This window comes from Vitis riparia, chromosome 13 (genome assembly GCF_004353265.1).
Source record: "Vitis riparia cultivar Riparia Gloire de Montpellier isolate 1030 chromosome 13, EGFV_Vit.rip_1.0, whole genome shotgun sequence".
Taxonomy (NCBI): domain Eukaryota; kingdom Viridiplantae; phylum Streptophyta; class Magnoliopsida; order Vitales; family Vitaceae; genus Vitis; species Vitis riparia.
The window spans coordinates 28,288,665-28,302,694 of NC_048443.1; the positions used below are offsets into that span (position 1 = coordinate 28,288,665).

Here is a 14,030-nt window from a genome sequence, read left to right on the forward strand (position 1 = left end):
TTTTTTTTGGTATTTTTTATTGCACAACGTGAGAAAAAAAAATTTTCCTTAGTATTTTGTTTTATTAGTACTTTTTGAAAACTAAATGTAACTCTAATTTCTTTAAATTATATTTGGTTCTAAAAAAGTGCTAAAGAAAAAAATATTTTCTTATATTTGGCTTATCATAAAACTACTATACAACCAAACATAAGAAAATAATTTTTTTAAGTTTTTTTTATTAGTATTTTCTAAGAACTAAATGTAACCCTAATTTCTTTGCATTATATTTGATTAAAAAAATGTATTATAGAAAGAAAAAGAAAAATATTTTCTCATATTTTACTTGTTATAAAACTACAACACAATCAAATATGGGAATATAATTTTTTTTTAGTATTTTTTTTCCTTTATTAGTACTTTGAACTAAACATAACACTAATTTCTTTGAGATATATTTGGTTCTAAAAAAGTCCCAAAAAAGAAAAAATATATTAAAAAAATTATTTTCTCACATTTGATTTATCATGAAAAGTATATAAAATACAATTAAAATTAATTATAAACTTATGTATTTTCATATTATTTAATCTTTCTATAAAAGAGAAAAGTTAAATTACATGACTATAAAGAAACGTATAAAAATAATTTATTTATTTTTAATTTATTTTTCAATTTTCTTCACTCATTCATTCATAGTATTTTTTCTCTTTATTTTCTTTCCCTTATCTTCGAAAACCAAACATATTAGTCCCTTTGGTTTCCTCTTAAAAGATGGCATCAATCCAACAATGGTTTATAATTAAACATCAACATCTATTGTTTTTTAATTTTAATGAATTACCCTCTCCAACTATATACTTTTTCAATCTAGATTTGTACAGTTTTAAAGAATGAAAAATATTAAGGTGATGTTTGTTTTTTAGCTGAATAGAAAAAACTAAAATATTTAACTTTTTCTATTCAACTAAAAAACAAACACTACAAAAAAAAAATGTTTAAAAGACCCCTTCAGGTTTTTATATTTTTTGTCAATTTAACTTTTCGTACCTCAACTTTCGTATAGATAACCAATGAAAAAAGTTACTATTTTTTCTTGCCATTTTCTTTTTTGGTTTTTTTTTTCTTTTTTTCTATTTAATTTCCCTGAACCAAAGTATAAAAAAGGTTCCAGCATTGGTTATTAAACTTTCAAAAGAGCACTTGCCAAGAGTGTAACAACTTGTTCGACAACTATTTTTAAGAATAATTTTTTATTTTTTAAAATATATAAAAAAAACAAAAAAATAAATTTGATAACCAAAAAATTGTTTTCAGTAATGTTTTATAAAAAGTATTTTAAAAAATAATTATACAAGCATGTAGAATTATTAAAAATAAAACATGGTATATAAAAATTATTAAAACATGTTAAAAATATTTTAAATTTTAAAACAGATTTTTGTTTTATAAAATAGTTTTTAAAAACTGTTGTAAAAAACTATTCTTCATAATCGTATTCGAAAAGGGTCACCAAACAGACCTAACATTCATTTTCCCTCTTATGTAAATATTGTACACTAAATTAAATGGCTACTAACCCAAATAGGTCTTCGCATCTTTTAAATCGTGTACATGGTGAAGATTTCTAAAGTCCATCAATCTGAAAACTGTTTTAGATCATTTTACGTCTCCATCCACCCGGTTAAACAATCATTACTGCAACTTGACAGAAAAGAACACTTAAAAAACAACGAAAATCCAAGAGATAATCACAACAAAGACTGTTTCATTGACCATTCAGAGAGAGGTGTACCCATCACAATACTATTAGGTCTTTAATAATTATATTTCACCGAAGAGTAAAGAAACGGACGTTGTATAAGAATCTCATCCACCAACAACCACCGCAGGAGAAGAAGACACGCACAAGAAAGCAAGGGCAAAAGAAAATCCATAAATCCACGACCACGACAAAGAATATAAATTTTTTTTAATTTTTTTTCAGTATTAAGGATGTTTGTATGCTTCTGCTCTTCCATCAATTTCTTTATCATTACTTTTAACGGCTTTGCTCCCATTACTATTTTCTTTCTTCCTTTTTCTTCTTCTCGAAAGTCAATAACAAACTCACCAACTCTTGATTTAAGTTCATTCGTTTCTTGTTCACCTATCTATATCTTAATCTCTTTCATATGCTTCCATCCAAAGAGACTAACGGTTGCCACTTAGCCATAAAATTTCCATTCAGAAGACATCGACAAAGGCTTCAAAATGACTCTTCTTTCCTTATGTTCTAAGGGATTTTCTCAACTTCAGGCTGGGTATTTGGCCTATACAGTACCAAGGGTTTTGGCAGTTCTGATTAGAGGATGTGGGTGTGGGACAGAAGGCAAAGAAAAAGAAAGAAGATCAAGGGAATCATGCATACAGCTAAGAGCAGCTAGCTGGAATGGACTTGTAGTAATAGGCCAAAACAGGAACACTAATACACAATTTTGTATAATCATGAAGGCTAAACCAAGCTAAAGTACACGAAAACTCGACTCGGGTAGTACGATCAGGGAAAAGCATATTCACTGGTTCAAAAAAGACGATATCAACAACACGTGATAATAGCAAAAACATGCATCAGGGCATATGGTTAAGGGGTTGGAGTGTGTTTGCCTCATCAGACATGCAAACATGCATGTTTTTCAACACAGAAAAGGGCAAAGGTTCCAAAAGGATCATCCATTTTTCAACTTTCCAATTGACAGGCTACCTAATTCAGATATAACTAATCTAAACAGCATTTGTTTAAGATTCCCTAACTCAATTGTTGTTGACAAAATTGCTAGGAGGGCCAATGGGAGGAGATCTCTCTATGTATTATGATAATGAGGACCTAAAGGAAACTTTTACTCGAGGCAACATGGGGTTTTAGTCCACACTTAACCGAAACTATTAGACTGGATCAAATCAACATTATCATATTATACGTCACACCCCAAACGCGTCTTACCAACCGATCATCTTGACCCGGTTTATTGTTTTGAGAACATGTTATTACTATTCAATCACAGAGCTTAACCTTGCAATCTAGAAACAATGATTGTGGTACCACGAAATGGTCATTTAAGAGATCTTGAATATGGAGTCTTCATATATTACCTAATACCATCACCAAGTCCTTAATGGACAATGGACTTTAGAGCCTTTCCTCTCCAACTTTCACCACCCTAAAAGAATATAGAAATTGGACTAAAGCAAAAGATACAAGCTTTGCTTCTTCAAACCCTTTCCCACACAAATATCACTCTCAACCCATTGTTCAAGATTAGAGACAACGGGGCATACCTATTTTTCAAAAGGCTGGTGATGTTACATGTAGTAGAGATGAGAGAAATTTGAGGAGCTCCCCATAACCAACTTCCCATTAAATGAAAAAATAGGGTCTTTTCTAAGATTGGACATTTCACTTTTATGTATATATGAATGGATTTATTGGCCATTTGGCGGTGTTTTTGGATGACCTTATGTCTATTAATGAACAGCTTAAGGAGCTTTCCTCCATTTACACTTCAAAAAAAAAATGGAAGGGCAGTTGTGGGTTTTAAGACTGAAAAAGTTCAGTGTCAACACCAATTTCTTTTTTCTGTATGAGAGGCATGGTTTGACTATTTTGCCTCTGATGAGGACTAAAAAAAAAGAGTGCGAGTTTGAGTTTTTGGGACAATGAACATGATGATACATGCAAAATATTTTTGCGTTCATACATCCTATTTGATAACCAAACAAAAATCCTATAATAATGATGCTTTCTTGGAATTCAAACCCAATAAAGACTTGTTAACCAAGCATTCATGAAATGGTTCACTTTTGATAGGCCAGTGGGTACAACAACTCCTAAAAGAGTTGAACGAAGTTTGCCCCTGTAATATGACCATCATGCTGAATCAAAACCTAATCTGCCAACCTTGAAACAACCCTGCTCTTCCCCTCTAATTGCCCTATAAAAGAACCTTCCCAGTTTCTCATTCTCCCACCAACAATACTAGCTTCCAGCTCATCCACCATTTCCACACCCACTTTGTAGAGATGGAGTCCTTGAGCTGCTGCATTGCCAATTCTAGGTCTTTCCTCTTGGGCCTTTTGCTTCTCCTTGCTTCTGCAGTGTCCTTTACAGAAGCCGAAACCCACCATCATGATTTTGTTGTATGTCTTCTCTTCTTTCTTCCTTCCTTTTACTTGCTTCTTTCCTCTCTTGGTCTTGGACTCTGACTATCTGCATTGATGTAACAGGTTCAAGCCACCCCGGTGAAGAGGCTGTGCAAAACCCACAACACTATAACAGTGAACGGGCAATACCCGGGGCCAACGTTGGAAGTAAACAATGGAGACACCCTAGAAGTCAAAGTCACCAACAAAGCTCGATACAATGTTACCATTCACTGGTAATTCCATGCATGCATACATGTTTCCTCTGTACAAAAATGAATTGATGTGAAGGTATCTGGATAGGGCATGAATGCATGCAGGCATGCTCCTACAAAAGAATCAACCAACGTATATATTTCATCCAATGAACGTACTAATATATATACAAAGACTCTTCCTACCTTCTATACTTATCTTACTATTATTTCTCTCCAGGCACGGTATACGGCAGATGAGAACAGGATGGGCAGATGGGCCAGAGTTTGTAACTCAGTGCCCAATTCGACCAGGAGGAAGTTACACCTACCGGTTTACAGTTCAAGGACAGGAAGGTACTCTATGGTGGCATGCTCATAGCTCATGGCTCAGAGCCACTGTCTATGGTGCCCTCATTATCCACCCAAAACCAGGATCCTCCTATCCATTCACTAAGCCAAAGCGAGAAACACCCATTCTTCTTGGTAATGATCACTTCTCTAATCACTAACAACAGATGATGATAATGATGTGGATAATAAGACAACAATTTGGATGCCTATGATTGAGAATGATAGATTAACGGTGAGCATAATGATGTTCAGGAGAATGGTGGGATGCAAACCCCATCGATGTTGTGAGGCAGGCGACTAGGACAGGAGCAGCTCCAAATGTGTCTGATGCATACACCATCAATGGTCAACCTGGTGATCTTTACAACTGCTCCAGCAAAGGTTTGCTTCTTTTCACAAATACTTTGCTCTGCTGACAAGTTCATGCAATATGCCTAGATTTTCCCTAGTTGTGGGCCATTTCCTCCACACAAAGACATATGATGTCCGTGGATGCTCCTAGAAATTAGAGGAAAAAAAATTAATCCAGTTTTTGGAAGACATCCAAACTTGTCCTCTCGGGGCAAAAGAGGGCCACCAATTTACTGGGGCGTTCTCTGTCCTTTAGAAAAAGATGACACACCTAAAGAAATCAGAGCGATTCCTTCAAATTTTTGAGGCAAATCCTTACTCTTCCAACTCGAATCTATAACCAGCTTGACACTGTGGGGACTGGGAGAGTGGATTTGACCATATTTACCTGGAGGTTCATACATTGGACAGAACCAAACACCCAGGAAGCAACCAATTTCTACTGTCCTATAACAGCTAAAACTTAAATCTTCATCATGGATGCTTAGATCATGCCTACAAAAAATCTTCTGACCTTGTTTTATTGGTATGCAGACACTGTGATAGTTCCAATTGACAGTGGTGAGACCCACCTCCTCCGAGTCATCAACTCTGGGCTTAACCAAGAGCTCTTCTTCACTGTTGCCAACCACAAGTTTACAGTTGTCGCAGCTGATGCATCCTATACCAAACCCTTCACCACCTCAGTCATCATGCTAGGACCTGGTCAAACCACTGACGTCCTAATCACCGGTGATCAGCCACCAGCTCGTTATTACATGGCCGCACGTGCCTATCAAAGTGCTCAAGGTGCACCATTTGACAATACTACCACCACAGCCATACTTGAATACAAGTCTGCTCCTTGTCCTGCTAAGAAGGGTGTCTCCACCACCCCTGTTTTCCCTTCTTTGCCTGCTTTCAATGACACGGCCACTGTCACAGCCTTCAGTAAGAGCTTCAGAAGTCCTGCTAAAGTCGAAGTCCCCACAGACATTGATGAAAGCCTCTTCTTCACTGTTGGCCTAGGCATCAATAGGTGCCCACCAAAGTTTAAATCCAGCCAGTGTCAAGGTCCCAATGGAACCCGCTTCACCGCCAGCATGAACAATGTCTCTTTTGTTCTCCCATCCAACTTTTCCTTACTGCAAGCTCACCAGCAAGGTATCCCTGGAGTTTTCACCACTGATTATCCCGCAGCTCCACCAGTAAAATTCGATTACACTGGTAATGTGAGCCGGTCACTCTGGCAACCCATTCCAGGTACTAAGTTGTACAAGTTGAAGTATGGGTCAAGAGTCCAGGTTGTATTACAGGGAACAAGTATCTTCACAGCTGAGAACCACCCCATCCATCTTCATGGATACGATTTCTACATCATTGCAGAAGGTTTCGGAAACTTCAACCCCAGTACTGATACATCCAAGTTTAATCTTGTTGATCCACCTCTTAGGAATACAGTGGCCGTACCTGTGAATGGTTGGGCAGTCATCAGATTTGTTGCCGATAATCCAGGTAAAATTACTTGAATTTCCCAAAAATTCTACTTCCAATATATTTCAAAATTTTGCCCTCAACTTTCAATTCATTTGTCTGGCAAAAACAGGAGTTTGGATAATGCACTGCCACTTGGATGTTCATATCACCTGGGGTCTGGCCATGGCTTTCCTGGTGGAGAATGGAGTTGGGGCTTTGCAATCGATAGAGCCTCCTCCAGCGGATTTGCCTCTGTGCTAAGATCATCAACAGAAAAACCACCCACAGTTGAACTTCATATGCCTTATAAAAGGGGCACCTATTTTTCTACTCTTAGCATACGGATTATTCAGTGTTGTTTTCCCCGCATTTGGGGCCTTAGTTCTTGCTTTCTATTTCATTGTTCTTTTTGATAGATAAACCGGGTCCAGATGGTGCTGTGTTGCATCACAGAGCGCCATCAGATTTAAAATCAGACCCCATTTGTTTCCTTGTTTTTTTCTTTTTTCGGTTGTATTGTTTCAAGAAACATCATCAGAGATAAATTGAAGTTCTGAAAGTTATTATTATATCACTATCTTGTTTATCAGCAACTACCTTTACAACAGCAGCATTATCACAAATGCACTCCATGCATAGTAATTCTAGCTCTGACTCCAAGGGATCCTAATTTTTTAAATTCTGAACCAAATTAGAAATGACAGTTCCAATCAGATCAAGAAACATGAAATAATTCACGGATGCTAAGTGCCAAATGCATCTCAGACTACAGATTCAGCCCTCACAAGTCCACAATCTCAATGAAATATGTCCTAGGCTTCTAGTACATCAAACTTTGTACATATACAGAAAAAAAAAAGGGATAAATTCAGGTTCTGTTTGTTTACTGGGAAAGTCAGGCATAATTCCTGAAATTCGGAATGATTTGATGAACACCAACCGCAACAAGAATTTAAATGCTTCAAAATCAACTACGATTCTCGGCAAACCTCAGAAAGATAATGGATAATATGATCAGACCGTCAGTCATCGTCGCGGCATCCGTCCGCATTGATTTTCCGAGACTACGTCGTTTATCGTATCGAACCGAGATCGTTTTGCCTTGTCCTGTGTAGAAATTCAACTACGGCCATCAATGATCCGTTCGGTTGCAGAAATCTCCCGAGGAAAAAATAAAAAATGAATCTAAGAAGATTGCCCCAAGATTTTTCAAGATTCCTAGTTTTTCAGCATTTTCCTCCACTTTCCAACAATTTCCCAGGAACCAAACAGGCCACGGAACTCCTCTGCCCGACAGCAAAAAATGAAGCATTTTTTACTTTGGAAAGTTAATGGACTCTAACTCACAGTCTGCAGTTATTTGACCAAAACGCATCGTTTCGTTCAAACTCCTTTTTCTGCATGCATCACCAATTTCGCCTTAAATTAAAAATTTTCAACTTAAAATTAAAATAAATTCTTCAAAAATTTTAAATTGGCTAAAAAATTTACAACGTTGCTTACAAAATCAATTATGGAATCCTGAAACTTTTACTCGAATTAAGTTTATCCAATGCTCTATTGATCAAGAAATAAATTGTAATACTTAATTTCTCACAAAAGGCTAAAAGCAAATTCAGATATAAAACATGGGCAGAAGGAGGGCCCAACAATTGGGCCCAGATTATGCCCAAGAGCCCATCATTTCAAGTTGGATTCGGTCCTTGATTAAAAACCTTGCTAGGATTGGGTTAGTACCAAGTTGGGCCAAGCCTGGTCACAAATCCAAAAATCAGAACCACAATTTGGACCACCAAATCAAATTTACATTCGTAATTTCCTTAATTTCAAGAAATAACAATACTTTTCCCAATGTTTTCACAGTAGAACTAACCTATCTTATGATCTATTTTATTATCAAAAACCTTCCTAAGATAATCTATTTTCAAAATAATTAATTTTAAAATTATTATATTTTATTTTAAAGTACATTTATCTAATAATTAAAGCTAGTTTGGTAATATTTGAATACAATTTAAAAAATGGTATTTCTATTATTTAAAGATTTTGGAAATTTGTAGATTAATTATTTTATTGATAAATTATTAAAATAATATTATAAACTTTATTGTATTACCATCTTCTTATGTATATTTTTTAACCATAAATAAAATATTAAATATACATAATATATATATATATATATTAACAACAAATATGTAAATTATTAAGATACAGAAAGAATTTAGATTTATATCCAATAAATAAATTGAGAAAATACAAATAATTGAGATTTCCCATCAAACTAAACTTTAATACCATGTTAAACTATCAATTTTTAAAAAAAAAACTTAAACTAGTGCAATTTAAACTCAATATATAAATCATGTTTTTTAACATTTTAGATTTTGAGAAATTTAAGAGAAAAATAAAATAAACAAATACTAAATAAATAAAATAATAGATTTAATCTTAATAAATTTGTATATATTTTAAAATTTGTTTTTCTCTTTTTTATTTATATAAAATAAAAAATTAAAACATATAAGCTTTTAAATAGTTTTTGGTTATACTTGATTTTTCGTCATATTTTTTTAGATAAATCAAATAAAATAATTTGGATTTCTTGCTATTTTTATTATTTTCCTTATTATTTGATGCACTCCTTTACCTTTTAGGCACCAAAAGTTCGAGCCTTCCAAAAATTAGGTGGTGTTTTTTTTTTCTTTTTGTAAAAATCAATTTATTTTTAAATTTTAGATTATTTATTTTTATCATATTTAATTTTTTTTATGGGATAAAAAAACTAAAATATTAGAAGTTTTTTATTACTAGAAGGAAAATGTTAGTTTTTCTTGTAAATATTTACTAAAAATCAAATATTAAAAAATAAATAACTTAAATTTTCATCTTATTTAATTTTAAGTTTTATTTAGAATTAAATAAAAAAACAAATAAACAAACACTACTTTTTTCATATAAGAATTCTAATAATTTCAATATAATTTATAATTTTATACTAAAATTATTTAATTTTTAATAAAAAAAAACAATTTTACTTTATAACTATACAAGTCAAAATCAAATTCAAATTTGTCGAACTTTAATATAAATTTATAAACTGTTCTTATCATAAAATCTTATTTTTAATGTACTAAAATTTTGTTTTGAAAGTAGTAAGTATTTTATAAAATATATATATTTTAAAATAATCTTGTAAAATATATATATTTTAAAATAATCTTGTAAAATAGTATTATTTAAATAAAAAAAAAACCACTCGATAAGCGGGTCAATGGATAAAATAAAAAATGAACTTGATAAGGAAGAAAAATGAATTTTGACCAATTCCCCGCGTAGTCAAACAGTCAAAGTCCAGACGCCCAATAAAATACCGAAGAGAATTGAAGTAGGACTTGCTTATCCATTATATTAAGGGAAGCCAAGGGCAGCTCAAACTCAAAGGCCAACCTTTTTATACCACTCTTGTACTACAGAGCTTTCCAGATGTTGCATCTACGTCAGCCACAACGCACGAAAAAATTTATTTCATAAATAAAAAATAAAGGTAAGTGATGACGTAACGATAAATAAATAAATAATAATATGTGTGAGGAGTCGACTCACATGGAAAATGACCTGCCGCACCCCAAAGAGGCAAGTGCTGACCATGGATGCGCTGTACTACTCTAATTAGTATGCTTTTAGCTTGATAAGATATGGTGACGAAATTACATAAACGGCCCTGCCTTTCTCATAGTAAAGTTGTAAAATACCCATTTCATATGCTACTATATTTTTATGGAATTTTTATTGGAAGATATATATTGGCTTACTTGAGGGGGACATAAAAAAAAAAAAAATCTTAAATTATTTATTAAAAGTAATTTTTTTCCTCAAAAATATTAATTTTGACATAAAAAAAATGTTAATTTTTTTCTTCAAAAATATTTTTAAATTATTTAAATTATGTTTGAAACAACATAATTTTACCGTGAGTATATAATATAAGTTTAATAAAAAATAAAATATTTTACCATATAAATAAAATAAAATAAAATAAACCCTTTCAAGGAGCAATAGATTTTTTTACTTTCATATTAAAATTTTGAATTATAAATTTTTTTTTGGGTGAAATTATCCATCCATTATTAAAAAAAAAGAATTATTCACTTTTCATAATCAATTCAAAAGAATAAAAAATAAAAGTAGCATAAGCAAAACACTTGGCATTCAAGAAACATAATGGGCATAACAGTAATTTCACAGAGTGGTAACGTAGAAGTTTCACGAGAAAACGTGGGACAGAAACGCAATCCCACACAGCAGTAATGAAAAGCAGGATTCTTCGGTGCTAAGAAAACGATAGGAACAAAGGTCGTGGCTCGGGAAGCATCCACTGCCACGTGCCAAAAGTTGCGGTACACCAAGCGACACGACGCGGCTAGGAAATCGCCACGTCATGGACACCGAAAATATTTTAAGAAATATCTAGAGAATTCTTCTATAAATATCTCAGCTGGCAGCTATTAGAAGATTTCAGATTTTATTGAATCTAAAACCCAAAAGAGAGACTGAGAGCAGAACTCGAAACTGAAAACGTTTTCTGAAATCACCGGGAGAGACAGAAGAAGATAGAAGTCCTTTTACTTTGGTAACTGAAAAGCAGAAAAGCAGAGCTTTGATCAGAAGTGGAAGGAGTTTATTCAGTGCCCATGTCGTCCGGAGTCATTGAAAGGTGGGTATCGTTTGAAATCCTTTTGTTCTTTGCCCCATTTTTTTTTGGGGTTTTGTTTGTTGCGAAGTTGTTGAAGTTTTGAATTATGGCTTTGTGCATGGGGGTTATGGTTATGAGGGTACTGCGGCTTTGTGCCTCTTTTTTTCTCATTGAGTGCATTCTGTTTGGTTGCTGAGAAAACGCTGGGAAAGTTTAGAAAGACGAAGAAATTCCTGAACCTGAAGTGCTTTTATGAATTCTACTATTGAATAGAGTTGTGTTTGGTTCTATGGAGAATGAGAAATTTACTTTAAAATTACTTTTCCCTTTTCTTGTTCCCTCTATTTTTCTCTTTAACATTGAGAGGTGCTTCAGTTCAATTTGGATTCTGCCTGTTTTCACCATAGATTATGACTCTTTGACCTTTGATTTGACCCACATTTTTCCTTTGTGATATGTGATCGATACTTGTGCGGACTCCTATGAGTTGAGTGTTTCTTTCTGAGAGTTGTGGACCAGACTGGCTGTTCTCATTTACTTAGGTTTGCGACGACATGTTGAAAAGGATAGTCTATCAGTAACTTTGGTTGCTAATTTCTTCTATTACTTCCTCCCCAAGAAACATGGACCAGGTTAAGGCATTGAATTAGTGCCCCCGAGTATTTTTCTTCTTCATTGTTTGGGACCCAAGAAAGCTAAACCCCACCCCAAAGGGAGTTTAAAATACTTTGTATCTTTAATTGTAGTTCCCATTGTTTAAGGGCAGAAGAGGGCAACTTGAGCTCTGATATCATCATTCATCTATTCCATTTTCCCAGAACCATTTTTGGGTTCCCTTTGTGAATTCTGCATTAGATATCTGTCCATTCCTGATTATTGCTTCATATGCCAGTGTAGGTTGATGGAATTATCATATTAGACTCATAGAAGTATTAGGTGCAGGTGTTAGAATTTGTTTTTGATTGCTCAAATACTTCCTTCTGGTAAAAAATAAAATGTTTTCCATTTTGAAGGTTATTTTTGTGGTGCATAATTGAATTTGTATACGAATTTGTTAGGATGGATACCTGTGTTCAAGGTTCTAATAAGATTTCTTTGCCATTTGCTTCTTCCAGGAAGAGAAAGTCTCGAAGCCGGCGAAGTGGACCTAATTCCGTGGCTGAGACTCTTGCAAGATGGAAACAATACAACGATATACTTGATTCTGTCCGCAAAGCTCCAGCAAAAGGTTCAAAGAAGGGGTGTATGAAAGGTAAAGGGGGGCCCGAGAATTCAATATGTGGTTACAGGGGTGTGAGGCAGAGGACATGGGGTAAATGGGTTGCTGAGATTCGGGAGCCAAACAGAGGGAGTAGGCTATGGTTAGGTACCTTCCCAACTGCCATTGAAGCTGCTCTTGCATATGACGAAGCCGCGAGGGCCATGTATGGTTCTTCTGCCCGCCTTAATCTTCCAAATTACACCATGTCTTTGAAGGATTCTTCTTCGGCTCCAACTACATCGGTTTCTGATTCCACCACGACAACATCCAACTACTCTGAAGTGTGTGCATATGAGGATTCAAAGAAGCCTGTTGTACCCAGTATCAAACATGAAAGTGGCGAAGGTGAATCAGGAATAAGCGGCGGTATGCTTTCTGCAGTGGTTAAAGCTGAACCTGCCACACCAGTTAGTTTGGTAACACAGGGAGGAGGTAATGACCCTGTCAATGTAGGTGATGAACCTGTTGATGCAATGAAGCTCCAGCATGAAGAAAACGGTCGTTCTTTGGATGCCATGTACTTCAAGAATGAAGACGGGGGACAGGATTTCTTGGAAGGATTTCCTATGGATGAAATGTTTGATGTGGATGAATTTTTGAGGGCCATAGACTCTGACCCCCTTGCTGTCTATGGTACAAGGCAGGAATTGGGTCATGATTCTGGGCAAGTAGGGAGCTTTGAAACTGATAATATGCAGTGGGAAAAGCCAACGGATTTATCTTACCAACTGCAAAATCCAGATGCTAAGCTTCTTGGGAGTTTGAATCATATGGAGCAAGTGCCTTCTGACTTTGATTATTGCTATGGCTTCTTGCAGCCAGGCAAGCAGTTAGATCCCTGTATAGGGTTGAATGATCAGGGGTTACTTGATTTGGAATTATCAGATATGGGGTTCTAAGAAGATTCTGATTGCTGGATATGAGATTGCCAGATTGAAGTTCTAAGGATGCCTGAATATAGAAGTCAGTATTACAGCTTGAAGATTGCAATTGATAGTACAATTAGCCAGATAACTAGAAGATGGAATAGATTTCTGTGCTTTCATACATTCGTTTCTCCTCCTGGTTTGCCTCTTTGATCTAGCACTTAAGAGACGGTGCACCAGGGGAGTGTAACTTTGAGATTTTTTCAGTTCTTTAGCTGACTTTTTTCCTTGTATCATCTCTCTATTTTGGGCTGATTCTCTATAGGTTTTTTAGAGTGGGGAATTTAGCTTTGATGTGGTGGTCTTTCTAACCATTTTTAGGGCTAGTCTTAGTGTCTTAGTCATACCTTCAAAACAAACAGATTGTGTTTCCAAATAGTAAATAGTTTTCTCTTTTTTACCAGGACACAATTTTTTGCTGTTCATAGTTCGTCAGTGAAAGCATGTAACTCTCATAGTTCACTGTAATGTAAAAATGATGTTCCATTTTTGTTTTTCTGGCTTGGTGAGTTGAATACTACATCCTCTCTTTCTCTTGCTCGCTCTCTCTCTCTCTCTCCCTCTATCTAACACACACACACACCCCTAGAAATCATCCTTTCAGCAATTTGGAGCGTGTTCCAGCACCATTCCCA

The 14,030-nt window shown here is 34.8% G+C and overlaps 2 protein-coding genes across 2 annotated transcripts; both read left to right on the forward strand.

The window, feature by feature from the left end:
• Positions 1-3,971: 3,971 nt before the first annotated feature.
• LOC117929311 (laccase-12-like) lies at positions 3,972-7,086 on the forward strand. Its single transcript, XM_034849594.1, has 6 exons — positions 3,972-4,155; positions 4,243-4,394; positions 4,594-4,838; positions 4,959-5,087; positions 5,592-6,551; positions 6,643-7,086. Exons 1-6 carry the CDS (start codon positions 4,039-4,041, stop codon positions 6,771-6,773), a joined length of 1,734 nt encoding a protein of 577 aa, XP_034705485.1. The 5' UTR covers positions 3,972-4,038; the 3' UTR covers positions 6,774-7,086.
• A 3,952-nt stretch (positions 7,087-11,038) lies between these two features.
• On the forward strand, positions 11,039-13,932 carry LOC117929337 (dehydration-responsive element-binding protein 2C-like). Its single transcript, XM_034849625.1, has 2 exons — positions 11,039-11,229; positions 12,324-13,932. Exons 1-2 carry the CDS (start codon positions 11,207-11,209, stop codon positions 13,366-13,368), a joined length of 1,068 nt encoding a protein of 355 aa, XP_034705516.1. The 5' UTR covers positions 11,039-11,206; the 3' UTR covers positions 13,369-13,932.
• Positions 13,933-14,030: the final 98 nt, after the last annotated feature.

Bases quoted from the DNA above. Each gene is read 5' to 3' on its own strand.
- LOC117929311 (XM_034849594.1), top strand. From the start codon at position 4,039: ATGGAGTCCTTGAGCTGCTGCATTGCCAATTCTAGGTCTTTCCTCTTG. The intron at 4,156-4,242 runs GTATGTCTTCTC...TTGATGTAACAG, and splicing joins CCCACCATCATGATTTTGTT to GTTCAAGCCACCCCGGTGAA. The intron at 5,088-5,591 runs GTTTGCTTCTTT...ATTGGTATGCAG, and splicing joins TTACAACTGCTCCAGCAAAG to ACACTGTGATAGTTCCAATT.
- LOC117929337 (XM_034849625.1), top strand. From the start codon at position 11,207: ATGTCGTCCGGAGTCATTGAAAG. The intron at 11,230-12,323 runs GTGGGTATCGTT...TGCTTCTTCCAG, and splicing joins TCGTCCGGAGTCATTGAAAG to GAAGAGAAAGTCTCGAAGCC.